A 21,618-nucleotide genomic window follows, 5' to 3' on the forward strand; every position below is an offset into this window, starting at 1 on the left:
TAGTCATAATAAGAACCTGTAATTTTCTATACAATAAATACCATTTATGGCAAAATAAAGCTGTCTTGTAAGCTCGACACAACTTTATTTAAACTTGAATGATCTGCAATAGTGCTGATTATGTTCTACTTTCCTGTATATACTGATAGGTGATGTTAAAATCCCTTCATACCTCACCAGCTCAGCATACATCTTTAAAATGATTAGCCAGTTAACAAGTACTAGTATATGAAAATAATCTTAAGATAAAATACAACCACAACAAAATTGACAATCTTAAACTTGAATGCTCTAAACCTTTTTGGGGAAAACAATACTTTTTTATGATACTTAATTCCACTGTACTTTTTGGGGTTTTCCATCAATTTGATAAGGGGACATTGTTTTGCTTCTGGAAGTAGTCATGGAGACATTACAGAAAAGCATCAGACACCCAACATGCCTCCGTTCAGAACCTGCATGTTTGCCAGGTTCACTTGCCGTTCTTGCCGTTGTTGCTCTTGGGGTGGTGTGTGATGAAGTTCAGCAGGTCGATGGCAGTGACCAGACCAAAGATCATCTTCTTGGACTGAAGCTCACTTCCCCCATCTACTGATAAGGAAACACACAAACAAATTCCAAACCTTGTTAACACTTTGGAGGGCATTAGCCCAACAAATACACATACACTGTACTTATAATTTGGGCCCAAAAGCATTTCAGTGCTGAAAGGAATGGGTGTCAGTGATCAAAATGTAAAAATCTCATGGTTGCTAAAATGAGTATGATCTATAAAAGATAGTTCGATGTTGGACATCATATTTAGCACAAAGAGTATGTACCTATCAAATACATTCTAAACCCTATTGACAAAATGTAACATCATCCCAGGATATTAAAGCATGTCCAAGCATGCCTTTATACTATTGCATGGTACAATGATACTCCGCTAGAAAAGAAACTGTTCGAAGTGTACAACTCAGTCCAGAACTCACATTGTCTTTGTTCGTGGATGACCAGGGCAAAGTGCTGTGTGTCCAGGATACGAGACAGGCAGCCAAGGGTGTCATCCAAAGTCATCTAAACAGGGCAAGGAAAATGTCAGTCTGTGGTTTCAATACAACAGAAATATGCCAATACAACAGAAACATGCCAAATTGAAGCTTTCAAATCTAACCGAACTACCCGTCATCTGTAGACCAAATGGAAGCCTACAAACCAACTTGCTCTATCATCAACTAACTATCATCTTCCCAAAAGCTGTGCAGCACTGTAGACTTGATTTCCCCCCTGTATGAACCCAAGTTCACCAAGACGAAGTGAGTTTTAGTACAAATCGTAATGCTGCAATCATGTCTGTAATACTGTGTCTGTAACTGTAATCAAGTCTGTAATTGTAATGTTGCAAACGAACTAGCGTGCAATTCAGGCAATCGGTGGTTACCTACGAGGCTGTTATATACGGTTATTGAAATAAACCAGTCACACAGTTTTTACAAAAGAGTAAGCTGAGATTATTACAGTGTACACACCTGCACCTGCACCGGCTGTTTGTATAGCATGTGGGACACGGGAGTTTGGCTGTTGACACGGCCTGCCACCAGCTGGGACATCATGTTTCCAAGGGTTACCATCCCAGAAATCTCCCTACAACACAAATATGGTGACAGTCAATTTTATGCTCCCTTTACAGCCAGTTAACTGTTGGTTCCATTACCTGATATAATGTAGAATGACCGATGGATTATTTTAGTGTGACAAACTTGCACCACACTTGGAAATAGGGAAGTGAAACTTACCCTGCTTCGCCCACCACAGGCATCTGGTCAATGCCTTCTTTCTTCATGAGGCCAATGGCCTCGGCACAGGTGACAGTAGGCAGTACTGTGATTGGAGCATGGAGCTGCAGCTCATGGACCTTCATGTCCCACCACCTATAGCACAACAAAATCAGTCAAAACACACAACAACATTCTGTAAAGTTTGCACGGTGAAAATGGAGTGTTCACGTCAGTTTTAAGTTCGCGGCAGTGCTATAGCCACATACTGCTACAGTATTGGACACAAATGTTTGCGGTGGCTTTAAGTTTGCGTTGAAACAGTCACCACGAAAACCACGAACATAAAACCACCGCGAACATTTCTGCATGTACTGTATCACAGCAACACATAACTGTCACTTTAGATACCACACTACACAAAAACAACACACAACAGGCAAGCCTGGATGCTACCTAGTCCACTTTTCAACTGACTTAGGGAATAGTGAATAAAATGTGCTCACTTTATCCTTATAAGTGTGTGTGTGTTCAGTTATCAATAAATACCTGATACATATTGTTTGTCTGATTTGATTAAGGGGAAGTTTCAATTTCATTGCCAACGTTTTGGTTTCTGTATAACTTCAAAGTTATTGCCACATCATGCCCCAAAACTAGGCACATTTCCAAGTTTCACTTTCACTCAGTTTCAGTCTCCCTCACATGCAAATCATCACAGAAGACATAACATACTCTGTTTCCTGGCAATGGATGTCTGTTTTTATGGACTCAACATACTGAAAGTACATTTTTGTACATATCAGGCAGTGCAGGTTTTACAGAGACAAAAACAATCTTTATAAGTGTGTGTGTTCTATCATTCTGTTACTCGTCATACCTAAGTGACATGTACCAACCAACCCCCCACTTGATACAACAACTACCTTCAGACTAGACAGCACCATAATAGTGTCTTTGGGTGTATAAACATACCATGGTTTGTTCAACTCTGCCCCCTCTGATGTCTTCTCCAGCAGGTTCCTCTCTGACATCCAGTCATCACTCAGGTGCTTGGACCTGAACAATTCAATACACAGATGAGAGATTGAATGACTAAACAAATGGAACCTACTTTGGACAGTAGGACTGTTGTTGTTCACCTTGTAGTGCCTAGTGGCACATAGGTCAGCAAGTCCCCTTACTGTTTCTGTGGCTGGGTATATTTCTACAGGGAGGGGTTGCTATCCCTTTCCCATTAATGTGCTTGAGGCACCTCTTCAAACATGGGACCCCCATTTTACAGCCCTTCCAAAAGACGTACGCAGCCCCAACCAAGATGCCCTTTCCAGGACTCACTGTAGTATAAATATTGAATTTTAACATATATCTCTGTCACAAACCTAATATACATAATAAAACTGAAAAAAAAAAATCCAGATCCTACTAGGAAACTAAACCTACATGTAGTTGCGAATGGAGTCAGGCAGGATGACCACACAGCGCTGTCCTTCCTTCAGGTCCTTGGCACAATGTACAGCCGCTGCCATCGCACTGCCAGAACTTCCCCCTGCAAACATAAGGAATATTCACAGAAAAATTAAAGCCAGTATTTGATTTAGAAAAAGGGAACCAAAAAGCCATAACCTACAGATTTCCAAAAGGACACTCTGTCTAAAAGATTTAGATTGTTTTACATCTTTCCATTCTTTCAATTTTCATACATATATCATAGACAAGGAAAGTGCATAGTGACCATTCTACATTAAATTGGCACTGAAGTAATAACAGGTATCTTACCACACAGGAGACCTTCTTCCTGGATCAACTTGCGTGCCATGAGGAATGTTTCCCTGTCGGTTGACTTGTACCACTTGTCCACAACTTGTCTGTCCAGCACAGTTGGGACAAAGTCATACCCGATTCCTTCCACCTCATAAAAGTTTGTGTCTGTCTTGTTCAGCTCTTCAGGTTCAGCTAGATCTGAGCCTTCTGGATCAACAGCAACAACCTGCACAACATAATTTATAATCTCAGCAATGTCTACAGGAATGAATAAGATCTGACTTAGTACAGTTATATGTAGGTGGTGACAACACAATATAGCTTTGTCTGGAGAAATTTGCTTTTACTTAGTTTTTTACAACCCAACAACCCAGCAAAATTGCATTCTTCCGTGGGAGGCTGAAACAGGCTTATTCCAAAGTTCTGATTATCACTAATTTCATCTCCTACCTTAATGTTGGGATATTTTTCCTTCAGCTTCCTGGCCAGTCCACTGATGGTTCCTCCTGTCCCTGCCCCAGCTACTACCATGTCCACGGGGCCTGAAGAAAATACAAACCCCATAGTGTCAACATCAACAATCTTCTGCTGTCTCAAACCACAAAACATGACCTACTTCTTGTAAGTCACATGCTTGGATAATACCAAATGTAAACTGTTGACTGCAGAAAATCTAAACATGTGTGATTAAGGACAGAAAGCACAGCTTCTCTTGAGCCAAAGTAAAAGACTACTCACCATCACACTGTGCTAAGATCTCCTCAGCTGTCCCGTCATAGTGAGCAATGGGGTTACTCGGGTTCCGATACTGTGAAGCAAAAAAAATTCAAAATCTTAGTACAGTACATGTTCCTAACATTACTCAACTCTGGAATCAATACTGCTCTGCTGTTGGCACACCCGTGCATTAAAGTTATATTGCCTTAAGACCAAAACATGATTCAACTTTTAGCTCCACAGGTACATATTGGGACAAATATCTTGTGCAGGAGAAAATGATTCCAACCCCTTTCTATAAGTATTGTATGCCATGCAGCGCCATACCTGGTCCAGGATATGTGAGTTAGGAATCTCCTGGTTCAGACGCTGTGCCACTCCGATGTGAGACTCGGGTGCATCAAAGGAGGCACTTGTAGGGGTGCGCACAATCTCTGCTCCCAGGGCTCGCAGGATGTTCACTTTCTCCATACTCATCTTCTCTGGCATGACAATTATGCATCGGTACCCTTTCACCGCAGCAGCCAAGGCCAGGCCAATACCTGCAGGATAACAGTAAAGCAAAAGCATGTACACTACAAGCATGGTAAAGGAGTATGCACCCGCATTTGAGGTAGACTTTGTTCGCGCACTAGTTTATGTCTTTATCCATCCTGTACAACTGTATACATTTCTTGTGAGGTATGTCAGTTTATTTTGGGAAAATTTGTACAACATTTATAGACACAGAGCATAACAAAGGGTCAGCATCTTCAACACCGGTTGTACTATATAGACCTTTGACTAATCCATATCTGCTGCAGAATAATGCCCCTAATCAAGCAAACATGATTACCAGTGTTTCCTGACGTGGGCTCAATCAGCACATCACCAGGCTTGAGCCTGCCTTCCTTCTCAGCATCCTCCACCATCCGCAGGGCAATCCTGTCCTTCACACTGCCTCCCGCATTGAAGAACTCACACTTCGCATCTGCAACACAACACAACACAACAGGTGTCAGGTTCAGTCTGTAGGGCACTTATGTCATGGAAGATGCACTTTTAATGGTCCTAATGCTCCCGTCACACAGCAGGATAATTGATCAGCCAACAGGTCTGCAAGCTTTAAATGACAATTTTGGCGGTAATACGCCTGGTGTTCTCTTGATCATCGCATGATTTTAGAGATCAGCAGGTCTCTGGCAATCTTTTAATCTTGGTGGTCAACAAATATGGCCAAAGCTTGTCTGCAATGTGACAGCCTACAGGGGCTTCATGATGATAGAATAGAAACTATTCTTGTAATGAGGTATAAGGGAGGTGGATATAGGGATTGAAAGACTTACAGAGCTCACACTTGACCCCACAACTCTTGGAGATGTTGTTGATCTTGACAAGTGGGGTGTTGCCAATCATGCTGAGGATGTTAGGGGCGACCTTCTCTGGACGTTTCCTTAAAATTGAAACAATTTGTTACTCAGTAACATATGAAACTTTAAATATTGTTATATACAATGTTTAAGTACTACTCAAGGATTAAAAAAACAAGGGCATTAGGAAAATTTTCTCATGGCCCCTATCAAATTTTATACAAAAAAAGAAAGTTGGATGGATATAATCTTATTCCTGATATGCCAAAGCAGCCAGCTAGATTAGGATACTGTCCTGACCTACATTGAGGTTAAATTTCAAACTTTGCAGGGATCTTTCCCAGCCTGACATGGTGATATCAAGCAGCAGGTACATCTGAAACTATGCTTTGTGGCCCCTATCAAGTATATGAAATAATGAATGGAGATATGGTGACCAACATTCCAGGTCTTACCTTGGGGGCAAATGAGCATGTGGAGACTTGTCTGCAGACACTCCCAGGTGCCAGGTGCAGCGGCTGGGCAGGTTGGGTGGAATCCACTTCCTTCCATTGCCATCTGCTACTGGGTTTGACTCAGCCTTTGTGGTTTCAGACATCTTCACTCTGCACACAAGAGCTCTGTATGAAAACAAGTAATATGACTGATACGTTGGTCCGGAGGCAATGGATTTTTACTTCTGATTTGACTAAGGGGAATTTTACTTCTGATTTGACTAAGAGGAAGTTTCAGTTTCATTGCCAACATTTCGGTTTCAGTATTTCTCCAAAGTCATTGCCACGTCATGCATATCTATACCCCGAAACCGGGCATGCTCCCAATTTCCACTTTCACTCAGTTTCAGTCTTCCTCACATGCAAATCATCACAGAGGCATGTAGAGTAGAATGTTGATGTGAAACACCACATACTCTGTTTCCTAGAAGTGGATACCTGCTTTTACAGACCCAATGCACTGAAAGTACATTTTAGCTATTCTGGTACATATCAGCAAGTGATATCAGGGAGTGCAACTTTTACATAGAGACAAAAACCAATCACACCAAAGAAGCACAATTGCTGTGATATGCATATTCAAGCAGCAATAAGTGCTTTGTAGTGAACAAAGGTTTTGAAACCCTGGAGTTCAGAAATAAATCATGACAATCATCATGTAAATTTAACAATGGTAGTCTATGAAGCTGAGTGAAAAGATTGATCAGCACAAAGCTAGCTTCTCCCAGCCTATTGTGGGTGGTGATTTATGTAACCCTACAAAACTGGACTTTATCATGTGGTCCCAAAATCAGATCTCAAGAGTCACATGATGTGGGCTAAGAGAGTCTTTACTTCTACACAAAGGATTTAATTCAATATAATAAGTCAGAAACCACCTAAGTACTGGCGACTCAGCAGGCATATGCATAACCCTATGTACCCGAGGAATGAATAAAGGCTTTGACTTGGCCAAAAACTTCTATTAAACATGTATCAAATGTTTGAAGTTCAATTTTGCCTTTTTGTTAGCATTTGTGCATCTTCACCGTAACAGATGCCTCCGTCACATCACTACAGTGTAAAGTATGTACATGTAGCACTTAAACAAGGGGGTAGGTGCGCAGAGGACAGTACAAAATGTTTTGTGGTGGTTTTGAGTTTGCAGTTAGGAGGCCACCGCGAAAACCATGAACATAAAACTACCGCAAACTTAAATGCATATTGTCTTAAAACATGTCCTTCCACAGTTTGTTATCTCTGCAGTATTTTGGAATCTTGACAAGCCTACAACTTAGATATACAGTCAAACCTGCCCACGGCGACCACCCGGGGGACCGAGCAAAAACGGTCGCGATGGACAGGTGGTCGCCATGAAGAGGATTCCACTCACATGTTTCCAGGTCGAGGTTTTCAAATACAGTACGTAGATGGATGGAAAATTATGTGAATTTAGACAGCATGACCCCTACCAGGTTCAATTCTCATTGACAGAAAGATCCTACAAAAATCACATTTTCCGTTATCGTTGTAATATTTGTATACCATTACATCGTGTACAAATTTTTGTCATAATTTTGACTACAAAACAATGTTTACCTCAACGATCTCGCAGCGCCCTCCCGCATTCACACGTTATGTTAGATAGTATATTTTAGTATATCTGGAAATGAGGCGGCCGCCATGGGCAGGGATTGTGCTCTGAGTGGTCCCAATTCGTGGCGGTCGCGGTCTCGTTGGACGGATTAGGCAGGCAGCTTAATGCTTGTGCCTATGGGGAAAATTTTCGGGACCGAGAAAAAGCGGTCGCCATGGCCAGGTGGTCGCGTTGAAGAGGTGGTCGTTTAGGTAGGTTTGACTGTAGTACATGCACATCATATTGATGTGATTGAGTATATTGACTCATCTTTATTAATGAGTCTTGGTCAACTGCAAACAAATCTTATTTCTATGTAACGTTACGCCGCCTGTGAAGTTCACCCTGAAGCAAATGTAGGAGTCAACTCTGAGGGAAACTGGACATTGCTCATTGGTCATCGAGTGACTGGAGAGAACAAAATATGATGCAAGAGCCACTTGTCAGACTGAAGAAGCATACAAGGGTAACTAGTAGAAATTTAATTAAAGAGATACCATGTTCTTTTAGTGTTGCAGTAGCAGTAAACAGCTGTACAGCAGACGCTGCGGACAACCCACAGACTGACCAGGATGCGACGCCATAGTCTTGCGAGACTGACGGCTGCCAACATACAGCAGTAAACAAGACTGCACCAGTAAGACTACTAAGGAGATCTGTTATCACATCATTGGTCTGAGGGCGTTGTGTCCTGACCCTGAGGGCAATGTGTCCATAAGGTGGTCACGTCACATATGTCGCATATGGTCTCACGGCAGGTTCGTCATCGACAAAATGCCAAGCAGTATATCCAAGGAGGTTATATCAAATCGATCGTTGTCTTTGTTATAAGTAGCTTTACTAACCTGTTAATCGAACGCCGCAATCAAAACTGCGTCACTGGCTGTGTTTCAGAAGCGGTTAGACAAAACGTGGACGTGCTGTAACGTTACGTGTACCGTGTGACCACTCTCTGTTCCCTCCAACCCGGATGTGGGTCGTGCGTGACGTATGGGGTGTTATCAGGGGTGTGACCTGACCTGCCGGAAATGATTGTTTGCTAGGGATAAACCAGTAATTTACTTCACCAGATTTCTTTTGCCAGCTGCCCAACATTTTGAACATGAAACTGTTATCCTCAACCCACCCTCTCCATAAAACTGTTACTCATATGCTAGCTGATATTACAGGGACATATCTGTGGCAATATAAAAACTGATGTGAGTCATGTGACGGTTAACATGAGCCCCTGTTGTGTACTAGACTGGTCTATCCCCACGACCCTTCCAGGACACGAGATGTTCTGACTCTCGCGAGAACTCTACGGGAAGCGGAAGTGAGGTAAAGAAGAAGTGAAGAAGAAGCGAAGAACTGCGTGCTCAACAAATGCCGCAATATTTCTAACCAACTGCGCCCCTCGCATAAGCTGTAAAATCCCTTCACCATGCTCGATCTCTTCACCATCTTCAGCAAGGGCGGGATCGTCCTGTGGTACTTCCAGGGGGTGAATCAGGTCCTGACAGAGCCAGTCAATGCCCTGATCAAGACAGTCATCCTGCAGGTAACGCTATGATAATTCTTAACATCTGCTTGATACTAGATGTTGACGCTGTTTATTACACAGTTATTACACCTAGTTAACAACCTTGAAAGTAACTTTGGACACTGATAGATTGGAATCTTGTCGCAGTTGTGGTTAATAATATACGTTTAGTTATACGTTAAGTATGAGGGAAACGCCGGGACTGGCAGTGGACTTTGTCATTTAGGCTGCCATATGGATGACCACCTGTATAACATTGGCATGCCATCAATTTTTATCTTCCCCTTGTGTCTGTGCATAATGTGTATGTCATCAAAACTAATTTGTTCGAACGAATAAAATGAATTCGTAAAGACTATTTAACAATGAGTCAATAATGTTTGTTGTTGTTATTATCATATCTGTTTTGGATCATGGATCTAAATATCTAATCTACTTAACGTTATCTAGAAACAAGCAAACAAATTAAACAGTGGCAACAGGTATATGGTGAGGTCACAGACTAAGGATGCTTTCGCAGCCCCATAATTTTTTTTCAATCATGATTAAGCATATGATTAACGTTATGTTGATGATAGTAAAACTAAGAGATGAATTATCATCTTATCAATATGGAATCAACGATGCAACACCTTAATACAGACAGCACTGTAACCATAGCGTGTGATGTCAACCATTGGCTAACCCTCATATGTAACGTTATGTATCATGCTGTTTTTGTAGGAACGTGGAAGTGTCAGCTCCTTCCAGCATGGCTCCCTCACACTGGAGTACAAGCTGGACAATGAGTTTGAGTTGATATTTGTGGTGAGCCATACTAATGTTTCACTCCAGTATTGTCGCAAAAGGTCCATACCATAACTAAATCACAGTATTTTCAATATCATCATACTAGAAGCAGGGTCAGAATTTGATGGGTCAGTGTATGTATTGTATAGAACTATGCAGTTGTACATGTAGTTGAAAGAATGTTTGATAATTTCTGTGCCATTGACTTCTATGAGCAAATGTAAATCATTGAGAACATTCTGATAAATGTGCTGATGAACAAATAAAGTAAAGTTCCTTGTATTTATGTCTCAGGTTGCCTATCAAAAGATACTTCAGTTGTCATATATTGACAAGTTTATTGATGATGTGCGTCGGGAGTTTCGTGACAAATATTCCCAAGACCTTAGAGATGGAAATGTCATGCGAGACTTCGACTTTACGGAGGAATTTCAGCGACTCCTGAAGTAAGTCTGAGCTCTTGTTGTATTCAACATGTTACATTGAAAGCTGCTGGTGACAGAGTATTAGTCAACTAGTCTCTGATAAAATGTTCTGGCTCATACAGTTTTGCTGTAAAAAAGTTCTCAATTGTAAAAAATTCCAGCAACGATGGTGTTCAGGCTAGTATTACCCACCTGCAGACATGTTGATGTGACTTTGATTTGTGCGTTATACCTTAGTACTTGGTAGGATGATGCCAAGTATCACATCATGTTGGATTTCTTATTTTGTTTGTGTAGGAAGGCAGAAGCCTCAGCAAAGAACCAAGCTTTGAAACCAAGGCAGATGAGGACGTTTGGGGAGTCTCAGAAGTCACAGAAATCTGTGGCCTCCCTCAAGGTAGACAAGAAAAAGGAGAAAGAAAAGGAAAACGTTGGGAAAAAGAAAGGGAAAGCTCGTAAGTATATTTTTCTACTAACTTTAGATTCATTTGCACATATTTCTTGTGGTAAGAGTAGGACCAGCCATCAGTGCAGGAGTTTGCATTTTATCACATATAGAAGCTGTGGTGTGATTAAATCATATCTATCTTATCTATCATTCATCAGCTGCTGAGCCGGCTCCTCCAGCTGCTGTTATCAACGGGGGGACTGTGAACACAGGAGGGGGAGGACAGGACACCATCCAACGGAACAGGGAGGAGTTCTTCAAGAAGATGACAGGGAAGGGCAGCAAGAAGATCACGGGGTGAGTTTCTGAAATCACTTGCTAGAAAAGGTTATTGTAGGGAGTGATTAAGGAATCTCTCACTTCAGTTAAACTTAAAGAAATTTTGTTGAAATGCTGACTCACTACTTACCCATGACAAGCCGCCATTTTATGAGGAATTTTGAATATTGATGTTTCCTTCTAGAGGTCTTTAGCAAGAATGCTTTTGATATCATTTTCAGAACATCCCCCAAACCTGAGAAGGAGAAAGAAAAGAAGAAAGGTAAAGCCCCTACCAAGTGGGCTCATGGTGGCTCCACCAAGGATGCCAAGATTCTGGACTTCAGTGGAGACAAGGAGAGTAACGGCACCATGGCTGGGGAGGAGGACCTTGGGGATGCAGAGGTGAGAAGGGGTCTCGTTCTTCTACATAGAATTTTGTACAACACTTCGTACTGGTAATTCAGTAGCACACTGGCAGACATTTGTATGTTCACTTATCAACTCATAATTACCTAAACAAATTTCATTTTCATTTTTCTTCTCTATGATAAGAGACAGAACACAAAATGAGAGAAGTGTAAACACATATCAGTCATGTTCTTTGATATCAGTTAGACAATTTTGTAAGTGAGGTTGCTGAAATATTTTAAATATATATGTAGGCCTGCAGCAATTGACACATTCGCAGCCAAAAACATACCGGTATGTTGTTATAGCATAATATTACAATTAGTAGTCATGAATGAGTCATGATGTATTTTGAGCGAGTGTCTAATTCTATACTCTTAATCTTATGTCAGCGTGCCTGGGTGGGATCCATGAGTGGTGAGCTGAAGAGTGTTGGAGACATGTATGAGGAGGAGGAGGAGGAAGAGGAGGAGGAGGAGGAGGAGGAGATTCAACAGCAGGACAGTAAGAAGTCCAGGTAAGGATTATGTTATATTATCATCACTGGACATTTAATTTATTTTGCTCTAAACTGTTTTTTAGTTTCTTGTTTCGAATTATAGTGCATTAGTGACCCAAAGCTGTTAAAAATGTCTATTTGTAAATATGTATACATGTATTTAAATCTGTCTTTTTTGTACCATAATTGATTTGTCCATGTTTGTGTGTGTTGTTGTTTGCAGTGGCTTTGGTGTGTTCAACATGTTCAAAGGGCTAGTTGGCCAGAAGACCATCACAGCTGAGGCCATGGCTCCAGTGCTGGACAAGATGAGAGATCACCTGATTGGTAAGGACTTCAACAATGAGGAAAGCAGCAGACTTTCTTGTGAACTCTCATCCTACATAGGCACACCTCTGTATACTTCTTGTAACTGGTATGTTCCACAGGTCTATTATTGTACAATGATACGTATTCCATTGAACTATCAAACTAGTTTGTTTCACAAATGAAAAATGTTTGTGCCATAGAGCAACAAAAAACTGTTACCTTGTAGATGATGTACCTAGAACTCTTTTGTCAAAGAGTCAGCCAAGGATTGGTGAAGAATTAATTCACATGTCATCCTCTCCTTGTCCAGGCAAGAACGTGGCAGCTGACATTGCTGATCAGTTGTGTACATCGGTGTCTACCAAGCTGGAGGGGAAAGTCCTGGGCACCTTCAGTGGTAAGGCAATGTCCACGAAGGATAGTTTGGTGTTGAAACCAGCCTTTTATCCCCTAAGCAATTGATAATGGGGCTCTATCTTGTAACTGCTGTATGAAAATTTTTTATAGGAATAAAAAATGGCATGCAGTATGCTTTCTTTAGTATTACTGTCTGTTTTAAAGTTAAACCTACAGTCAAACCTGTCTATAGCGGTCACTCAAGGGACTGGCTAAAACTGGCCGCTATGGACAGGTGGCCGCTATGGAGAAAAGCTCGATTAATTGACCTCAGTTTTCAGTACCAACTGAGATGCATTTATTCACCATACAGTACACATGTAAACATTGCATAGGTAAGTCACATTTTAGGTCGGTCTTTTGATGGCTTTTTTTCTTTTCAGAAAATTGCAATAGCCCAAATTTTACATCATATTGATGTTATTCATATTTATTTTGAAGCTTTTATCAAATTAATTATCCTCAGTGATACTTTGCAGCAATATAAATTTAGCACATTATACCTCCGTAACAGTGGTGTCTTCCGTTGACCTTTGTGCTGCTCACTATCAGCGCCATTTTGCAAATCGCGCGAAAGCCCGAAGCACGTTTTGGGCACAATTTTGGATGAATTTTCCGGGGAAAACGGAAATTGGGCCGACATTCAAACATTTTGCGAACTTACCGCATCAGGTACATGTGCGGGTTGTATTTTTTAAAAAGCTGCCGTAATATTTGTCCAGTCGAAATGCACAGAAATGGACAATTTTGCCACGATGTCCAAACGCAAGCCATGTGAAGAAATTTATGCTTGACTTCGCGTCAAACCATGGATTTTCTAACAAAGATAAAACATTCTGGCTTTCTTTATTATTATCCTATCCATTTGAGTCCACATAAATTTGATAACGGCGTGAAAAAATGAAGATTTTGAACCCGGCGTGCGGTGGCGATGCGGCTTCTACCGGCGCGCCGGGACCGTTATCGGCAGTGTTACTGTACTCGCGGGACCGAAAATCGTCTGGCCGCGACCGCGTTGGACAGGTGGCCGCTATAGCCTAATTCTTAATGCTTATGTCAATGGGAAAAATCCAAGGGACCGACAAAAAGTGACCACTATGGGCAGGTGGCCGCTATGCAAAGGTGACCGCTAATACAGGTTTGACTGTATTTTCAATCCAGCTTTTAAAGTATACATATATGTAAGAAAATCTCATTTTCTCAACTGTTAATAGTGCAAACCTCTTCCATCTTGTGTGGTTATAGGCGTGACGTCTACCATCCGCCAGGCCATCCGCGACTCCCTGGTCCAGATCCTGACCCCAAAGCGCCGTATTGACATCCTCCGGGACGTGATGGAAGCCAAGAGCCAGAATCGCCCATACACCATCACCTTCTGCGGGGTCAACGGCGTTGGCAAGTCTACCAACCTGGCTAAGGTAAGGAACTGCTATAACTTTCTACACTTTTGGCATCTAGTTTCACTTTTATTTTGATAGTTGACAATAATCCTCTCTTATACACCAAAAATACTCAAGCAACTCCTATGTTGTTCCATCTAGATCTGTTTCTGGTTGGTGGAGAATGGCTTCCGCGTGTTGATCGCTGCGTGTGACACTTTCCGTGCGGGAGCGGTGGAACAGCTACGAACCCACGCTCGTCGCATGGCGGCTCTCCACCCACCCGAGAACCACAACGGAGTCAAGATGGTGCAACTGTACGAGAAGGGCTACGGCAAAGATGCAGCAGGCATTGCTATGGAGGCCATTAATTTTGGTGGGTGTTTCATGTGTTAGACACTGCTGTTTCAACAAAGATTCAGAGTGTATCCAAAATTTTGTGTAGGTGTCTTCTGACAGTGTTAATTTCATACATGAGACAGGACAGCCAGATGTTTATGTAATGTAAGTACCAACTTATCAGACATCCAATTTGTAACAAACCATTTCATTGCTTCTTGTTTACGCAAATTAACAATAAACAATTTACGTGTTATTCCCTACTGCAAAGATGGTCCCAGATTCTAGTGTCTACAATTGAATAATGCACAAGCCTCATGATAGTGCCCTTATCCTAATACTGAATGTTGTTTGTTACAGCTCGTGAGCAGCGCATTGATGTGGTGTTGGTTGACACTGCTGGCCGCATGCAGGACAACGAACCACTGATGAGGGCTCTGTCTAAGGTTGGTTTGTTACCTGTACCTCAGATTGGCACAGCTGTGGTGTGACGTACATGTTGTGTACCTGATCTAAACTGTCTGGTGCTAGCAATAGAACGATCCTGACTGTCCATCACAATTAGATGGGAGAATGGCAATCAGTGGTATGACCAATGAGAGATTGGCTGCATGCCTGTCAAATATTTGCATTTTTATGGTTTTGTTCCACATTACTACATTTTGACGGAGGTGGGCGGGGCTATGAGAGCAGTCCATTACACTGAGCTGGGAACAGAATAGTGGTAATTGGTATTTGAGTTTTTCTTGACAATGTGTCCAGGTGTCATTTGCTGTGCCACAACTTGGTAGAATCTACCTGCCAACGTTTCGGTGGACTGTCTGCCACCTTCCTCAGGGCAACAACAATGACTACAACACCTAGCTGCTGTGCAGAGTAGAACCAGTCAGCATTACCCTGAGAAAGGTGACAGACTGTAACTGAAACATCCGAAACGTCCAAGACTGTCATCGTAAATTCCTCCCGGTTTCTTCAGAAGAACTTCAACTGAATAGTAACAAATAATCATGATAGAAAACATTTCTCATGCCAAACTCATGTCAGAATTGGCTGACCAACCCCCTGTTGTCCTTCATGCCACAGCTGATCAAGGTGAACCAGCCTGAGCTGGTGCTGTTTGTCGGGGAGGCCCTGGTGGGGAACGACTCGGTGGACCAGCTGACCAAGTTTAACCAGGCGCTGGCAGACTTCAGCAGCATGGAGAACCCACGGCTCATTGACGGCATCCTGCTCACCAAGTTCGACACCATTGATGACAAGGTCAGTTGGACACTGCCCCCATGCAAAGCCTTTATGTACTGCAGTTGAGTGCAACCTTCAAACACCAAGCAGGTCCCATTTATATTGCATGTATATTGCCCTCACTCCTCATAGTCATACTCAGCCTTTGTATTCCACACCCACATTGTACCAGATGGAGACATGTTGTGTTATAGGACAGCTAAAGAAAAGAAATTGAAAGTGATCTCGAACCAGTTTAGCTCACTGAAAAGCTAATCTTCCACTGGACTTGACAGAGAAGACAGACACTATGTATACTAGTATTATTTACAGGTTCCTTGTACCAGGTACCAGCTACATGTATGTGTATTTCTTTACATTTGCAACTCAAAGTAATGCATTTGAGCTGAAGTATTTTGAATTGTTCTTATTAACCACAATTCCTCTGTGTTGTCCCCAGGTGGGAGCATCCATCTCCATGACCTACACCACCGGTCAGCCCGTAGTGTTTGTGGGGACAGGCCAGACTTACACCGACCTCAAGGCTCTCAACGTCCAGGCTGTGGTCAACGCTCTCCTGAAGTAACCTGTCAAAAAGCCCTCACTGCCACAGCACATAGTATAAACTTTGTCATCAAAAGTAGCAAAAAAGCTAAGGAATGATAAAGACATCGTGAAGAAAGGATACCTCTTAGATGTTCATACTTCTGAGTATAAACCTATTTATGTCCAAATTAGTTACATTGTGTGTGTGACGGTTTCATCTCAGTTAAGCTAAAAGAATATTAAAGGAAGCAATACCAAATAGTCAAATCCTAATAAAAACCTTAACATTTTCTCAAAGAAGAACCGTCCAACATTGTTAATGTCCTTGGCAAATTTTGATGATATTGCACATTGTATGGTGACATTTGTTCATCAACACTGTTAACCAGAAAAATCTACAGTATGACATGTTTTAGTTTGAAAATCACTGGTAGATTTTTGTTATTCACTGAAGTGAAAGTCTGTCAGATGCAAATATATGACAGGACAAGTGATGTTCTGTTTCTTTCATTCCTTTATGATGATGATTTTAAGCAGTTGTGATGACTATGATATGGCAGCAGGATGTGAAAAGCCTTCTGAATGTTGAGGCTGAAAGTTTGTAAGAAAATCGAAATACATGTATGCAAATTTAATAAAACTAAGATATGCAAAAGCATGCAGTTAAGATGTACCATTCTTTATACATGGAAGGTTGATTACATGATGAAAGACATTGGAAGCTGTAACATTTTTGCTGATTGTAAAAACAATCTGTTTTGTCAAGTTCATGCAGGCTGATCGGGAACACAGATTTCATTGGATGATTTTAGAGTGGGAATGAAGGGACAGAATAATTAGCATGGCCTGTAACATATTGACATAATGAGCTGTTCAAGAAAAAACAATAGACATGATACTAGGGTGTTAGGGGATCTGCCTGACAACTTAAAACCACAGAGTGTTGCTGCCCTGCTCTACCTGGCACAGTTATTGCAGTGAATGCCCTTCAGAAACATGCCTGAAAGGGTAGGGTTTAGAAATATAGTTAGGTATTAAGTCCATCTTTTTCTGGAATCTATCGTCCTAAATACATTGTCAACCTACTCAAAGTATCAGGGAAAGTGTCTGTATCTATACACTTTACAGCTTCAAACCTATTTGTCTCTAAGTGTACATGACATTAATGTACAATTCTGTCGATACAAATAAAATACCACAGGAATGGGCACTATTACTAGTTTCTGTGTGTTATACCTTGTACTGTTTGTTAGGTATTCCATGTTATACCATGTTATGAAGAGCTTTGAGCTATTAAAGGTTTGGAGACGTTCCCCGCAAGTGCGGGTCAGATTCAGAGCAACCGTAAGATACGTGTACTGTGGAAAGACTATCTACTCGTAGCAACAGTTTTTCATAACGTTATATGACTGAACATTTTCAATGTGTATTTTAAGCAGTATCATCCACCTAGCCCCAAGGGACACATTCACAAGTATTTGTTTTACTCAACAGGTACTGTTGTAATGTTAGACTGAGCAGTTGAGATCGCCCTTTGTCTTAACATGCAACGTTAGGTGGTGATGCAACTTTAAACTTTGACCCAACTTCACATCCTATTTTTTAAAAGACGTCATGTTTGGACAAACACATCGGTGGGATTCTGGCACGTCAGCACACCGACACGATAACGCCGCTACCGGCCACCTGTCGGTTCCTCACGGTGCGGATCCGGCCGGGTGTGACCCTGCCCTGCCTGGTTCGCGGGGTGGTCGGGTCCCGTCTCCGGCTCTTGCGTCAGCGTGCACTGAAAGGTTGACATCATACTCGGCGGACGCTTTGTACATGCGTAACGTCATGTATTTATCATTTATGACATCCTGTCTGTGAGAGGTTAACACCCCTGCGGACTGTGTTGGGAAAGATAAATATTAGTATAATTATAATCTATAGGACGTACCAATACCATAATTGCTTATTCATGACAATATCAGATTGTACGAATTATACAACGTCATCGGAAAAAAGTACATGTAATTAGGAAATTGGACATCATGTTAAGGTGGTGTGGATCTTGTTAACATACAGCTATGGGATCGTGTGCTTAACTAAGCACAAAGCGACTCAAATTTAAGAAAAATTACACCCTCCATTGCCTTCAATACAAACCATAGTTATACAACGCAATATAACAACGGTTATGCGGTGCAAGAGGTTCTTGTAACTTCACTGGCCCCTCCATTCCTTGTCACTGTCCCGAGTTCACGATCGTCCGACACGTAGAACGCCTTGAATGTGCACTTGCACCCCGCACACTTCTTACGTCACAGCAACACAATATAAATAGTCGGACGATACTCTGTTACTCGCCAGTTTTATGACTGTCAATCTCATCCCAGGTGAACCTCGATTGTTGAATATCTCTCTACCCCACAGAATACATCTCTGCCAACATGATGCTGTTTTGGGCGCTCGCGCTCACCGTAGCGACAACTCTGCCTGCTCCCGGGTAAGAAACTGACAACTTTTGTGAAAGGATTTCTCTGACATGGGGATTAAGGAAGAAATATCAACATATTTTTATAACAAATAATGCTATTGACAATTTCATCAGGATTTGGACGCGTCACAAGCAAGGTATCTAGACACAAATTTCCAGTGACTATTTAGCGTCGGGCCGTGCGATATCCGCCATTGGGTACGGCAAAAAAGTACAGGGTCCTGGCACGAATTGCCGCCGGGTGCTACATGAATTTCTAGCGAGTACGGTCGGAACTACAGGTACGGCAAGAAATGAGTTTCATCATGGGGTTGAGTGTGTTTCAGAGACAATTGCTGTGTTATGTTTATGATTTTAGACTACAAATACAAATCTTGCCTGCTATATATTTACCATCTGAAGCTGTCTAGAATGACATCAGACACTTTGCATGACACCGATATATCATCGCCCAGATCATACGACAGGGACGCTGCAAGCCAAGTAAAGGCAGTAGATGGACGGATGTGGCTGTTCTATATTCTCCGGGTGCCGTGAGATCTCTACAGACTTTACAGCAATTACATCATAACTATGATCTCAAATCCAAGTTTCTTAAAATGCCTACCAGCTATCTGCGTTCTTTATTCACAGGGCGACCCAGGACCCACAGGGATACTTCGACAACCTGGACATCAATGGGGACGGCTTCATCACCCTTCACGAGGCGGAGCATGGGCTGACCGTGCATGCCCTCTTCACGGCCATGGACGCTGACTGTGAGCTTTGTTTGCCAAGACTTTGTGGTGCACGATCTAAAGTAAAGCATTAGTACAGTTTGACCCCGGCACCAACAAAAGTGGCGTCGCGGTGGCGTAATGAATAGCAGGGTGTTTGGCCCAGAACCCAGAAGTTCTAGGTTCGAATCCCCTGACATGCCCCGTTGACGTTGTGCCAGGCTTTGGGAAATGCACTTAACACGACTTTCCTCACTTTACCCAAGTGAAAATGAGTACCTAGCTTCTGTTAGGGACGTCCCTCGGATAGGACGTCAAATGGAGGTCCCGTGGTTTGGGAGAGTCAGATTACGAGCACGTAAAGAACCCATCACACTTATAGAAAAGTAGGGGTCCTTCCCGGATCCCGGTGTGAGTGGATCAAGCTGGATATACAGCTTGTACTTTTCGGCACACATCTGGTTTGTTGCGCTATGAGGCATATATCCCTATATACACCGTTTTTAAAAATCCCGGATATATGTTATCCTGCGGATTTAGGTGAAGTAGCGTTAGGCCAACAGGAACCCGTGACGTACCGATTGGACAAAACTTAATTTTAAGATTTTCCCTGCAAATGAGTTTCTTCAACGCCTTGATTTTCCTACTTCTTATTCGAAATTCATTTGATAATCTATATTTTCCCCAGGCGACGGAGTCATCACGCTTGCTCAGATTAATTTCTACATGCCTGAATTCGTGCCGGTGTTTAACAACCTGGACCTGGACGGAAACCAATCCGTGACGGATCAGGAGGCACAGGCCGCTACTTCCATAGCCGGCGTCTTCACCTTCTTTGACACCAACGGTAAGTGATACAAAGCTGTATGGACAACCTGGTACAGGTGAAGGTTGGGGGTGATCGGCTATGTTTTGAAACTTTATTAAGATGTTTTACACAGGGGCTAACCAACCCTTGTAAAGAGGCGGCGGTGGGACCTTTAGGAAACAATGACTAACCCTTAAAAGACAGTTGCTATAGGGAGATCATACGTAGTATATTAATGTAGTCTACGTATACCGTTACCTGATGTGTAGTAGCCGCACTAAGAGAATATTGTACAATGAACCGCACTACAGAAACTGTAAATTATAGAGGTGACTTCTGAACAGCTGTTTGCATATCATCTTACTACGGTGTCCTTGTTTACTGTAGTGTCTGATATCATTATAAGTTGTGTTTACGACTGTGTTATGTCACTGCCCGACTACAGCTGACGGTCTGTTGGAGCGGCCAGAGGCACAGCGGTTGATCGACGTCATCAATCGCCTCGCAGCCGCCGCTGCCGATCTGGGAAACACGGCCTGCGGGAACTAACCTGGGGTGCCTCACGACTGGACACCTACAACGCACCTAGGACCTGGAGATGGACGGCTGAGCAAACCCGTTGTTGTCTGTAATAAACCAAATCATTGAAGCATCAGTGCCGTGTTCGATGTGTTCATTTTCACAGTACGATATGCTCGTAATAAGTCTTCAGAACCAGATAAAGGTTGGACTTCACAACATTTTGTGGCATTTCAGTCCAGCTGAAAAGATGTCACACTTCCCACTGACTTGAAGGGAATTAGTCCCAATTCTACAATTAAACATTTTCCCCGCGATGCTATCGTAGTGAACTCTGTGCGATGATGATCCCACTTAAATATCGTGTTTCTGACAAGACGGCATATTTAGTCAAACACTGACGTCAGTAATAGTGGGATCTGGCACAGTAGCACACCGACATACTTAAGTCACGATACCGGTCATTTTGTCGATTCCTGTGCGGATCTAGCCGGGCGTGGCCCTGCCGGGGTCGCCGAGTGGCCCGCCCTTGTCTCCGGTTCTTGCGTCAGCGTGCAAGAGTTTTATATTATTTTAAGTTGTGAGGTAAAATCTACACTTCCCTAGCTGCCCGTTTCTGTCACACACTGCCTCCCTATTAAACAGCTCGAAACAAAACTAGGAAAAAGTAGCGAACTTGCCGCCTCCCCTCATCTGCTTGGAGATTACGAGGTTTACACTGACAGGTTGATAACGAACGAGGTGGACACTTCTGAAACATGATGAGGAACGTCACGTACTTATCATTTATAACGTCCTGTCTGTGAAAGGTTAATGCCCCGGCGGACACACTTCTACACACGCAGCGTTACGTAACGT

At 42.4% G+C, this 21,618-nt stretch overlaps 3 protein-coding genes and 1 long non-coding RNA gene across 6 annotated transcripts; 2 read left to right on the forward strand and 2 right to left on the reverse strand.

Annotated features, from left to right (window-relative positions):
• Positions 1–394: 394 nt before the first annotated feature.
• Positions 395–8,691, reverse strand: LOC136433380 (cystathionine beta-synthase-like). Of its 3 annotated transcripts, none has more exons than XM_066425533.1 (14): positions 8,542–8,691; positions 6,043–6,192; positions 5,564–5,670; positions 5,074–5,208; positions 4,566–4,780; positions 4,260–4,329; positions 3,972–4,063; positions 3,537–3,747; positions 3,201–3,306; positions 2,733–2,816; positions 1,779–1,913; positions 1,512–1,626; positions 975–1,059; positions 395–591 (listed from the first exon to the last, which is right to left on the reverse strand). In XM_066425533.1, exons 2-14 carry the CDS (start codon positions 6,183–6,185, stop codon positions 473–475), a joined length of 1,617 nt encoding a protein of 538 aa, XP_066281630.1. In that variant the 5' UTR covers positions 6,186–6,192; positions 8,542–8,691; the 3' UTR covers positions 395–472. The 3 variants fall into 3 exon arrangements, with proteins under 3 accessions (XP_066281630.1, XP_066281631.1, XP_066281629.1); XM_066425534.1 differs by having other exon boundaries at positions 395–588; positions 6,043–6,207; XM_066425532.1 differs by having other exon boundaries at positions 6,043–6,207.
• Positions 8,692–8,990: 299 nt separating this feature from the next.
• LOC136433379 (signal recognition particle receptor subunit alpha-like) lies at positions 8,991–17,451 on the forward strand. The gene is made up of 14 exons (XM_066425530.1): positions 8,991–9,236; positions 9,942–10,025; positions 10,302–10,453; positions 10,730–10,887; positions 11,039–11,177; positions 11,381–11,543; positions 11,942–12,066; positions 12,272–12,375; positions 12,668–12,754; positions 13,999–14,171; positions 14,295–14,508; positions 14,832–14,917; positions 15,555–15,731; positions 16,153–17,451. The coding sequence occupies exons 1-14, from the start codon at positions 9,120–9,122 to the stop codon at positions 16,276–16,278; spliced, it is 1,905 nt and encodes a 634-aa protein (XP_066281627.1). The 5' UTR covers positions 8,991–9,119; the 3' UTR covers positions 16,279–17,451.
• On the reverse strand, positions 17,023–18,501 carry LOC136433383 (uncharacterized). Its single transcript, XR_010755628.1, has 2 exons — positions 18,387–18,501; positions 17,023–18,127 (listed from the first exon to the last, which is right to left on the reverse strand). It is a non-coding gene; the product is annotated as an uncharacterized lncRNA (long non-coding RNA).
• Positions 18,502–18,521: 20 nt separating this feature from the next.
• On the forward strand, positions 18,522–20,896 carry LOC136433382 (uncharacterized). Its single transcript, XM_066425536.1, has 5 exons — positions 18,522–18,616; positions 18,654–18,726; positions 19,351–19,475; positions 20,122–20,280; positions 20,687–20,896. The coding sequence occupies exons 1-5, from the start codon at positions 18,595–18,597 to the stop codon at positions 20,788–20,790; spliced, it is 483 nt and encodes a 160-aa protein (XP_066281633.1). The 5' UTR covers positions 18,522–18,594; the 3' UTR covers positions 20,791–20,896.
• Positions 20,897–21,618: the final 722 nt, after the last annotated feature.

Source organism: Branchiostoma lanceolatum, chromosome 4 (genome assembly GCF_035083965.1).
Source record: "Branchiostoma lanceolatum isolate klBraLanc5 chromosome 4, klBraLanc5.hap2, whole genome shotgun sequence".
Taxonomy (NCBI): Eukaryota; Metazoa; Chordata; class Leptocardii; order Amphioxiformes; family Branchiostomatidae; genus Branchiostoma; species Branchiostoma lanceolatum.

Bases quoted from the DNA above. Each gene is read 5' to 3' on its own strand.
- LOC136433380 (XM_066425533.1), bottom strand. From the start codon at position 6,185: ATGTCTGAAACCACAAAGGCTGAGTCAAACCCAGTAGCAGATGGCAAT. The intron at 5,209-5,563 runs GTAAGTCTTTCA...GTTGTGTTGCAG, and splicing joins TGGGGTCAAGTGTGAGCTCT to ATGCGAAGTGTGAGTTCTTC. The intron at 1,060-1,511 runs GTGTGTACACTG...TGCCCTGTTTAG, and splicing joins AACAGCCGGTGCAGGTGCAG to ATGACTTTGGATGACACCCT.
- LOC136433382 (XM_066425536.1), top strand. From the start codon at position 18,595: ATGACTGTCAATCTCATCCCAG. The intron at 18,727-19,350 runs GTAAGAAACTGA...CTTTATTCACAG, and splicing joins ACAACTCTGCCTGCTCCCGG to GGCGACCCAGGACCCACAGG. The intron at 20,281-20,686 runs GTAAGTGATACA...GCCCGACTACAG, and splicing joins CACCTTCTTTGACACCAACG to CTGACGGTCTGTTGGAGCGG.
- LOC136433379 (XM_066425530.1), top strand. From the start codon at position 9,120: ATGCTCGATCTCTTCACCATCTTCAGCAAGGGCGGGATCGTCCTGTGG. The intron at 10,454-10,729 runs GTAAGTCTGAGC...TTGTTTGTGTAG, and splicing joins GAATTTCAGCGACTCCTGAA to GAAGGCAGAAGCCTCAGCAA. The intron at 15,732-16,152 runs GTCAGTTGGACA...TGTTGTCCCCAG, and splicing joins TCGACACCATTGATGACAAG to GTGGGAGCATCCATCTCCAT.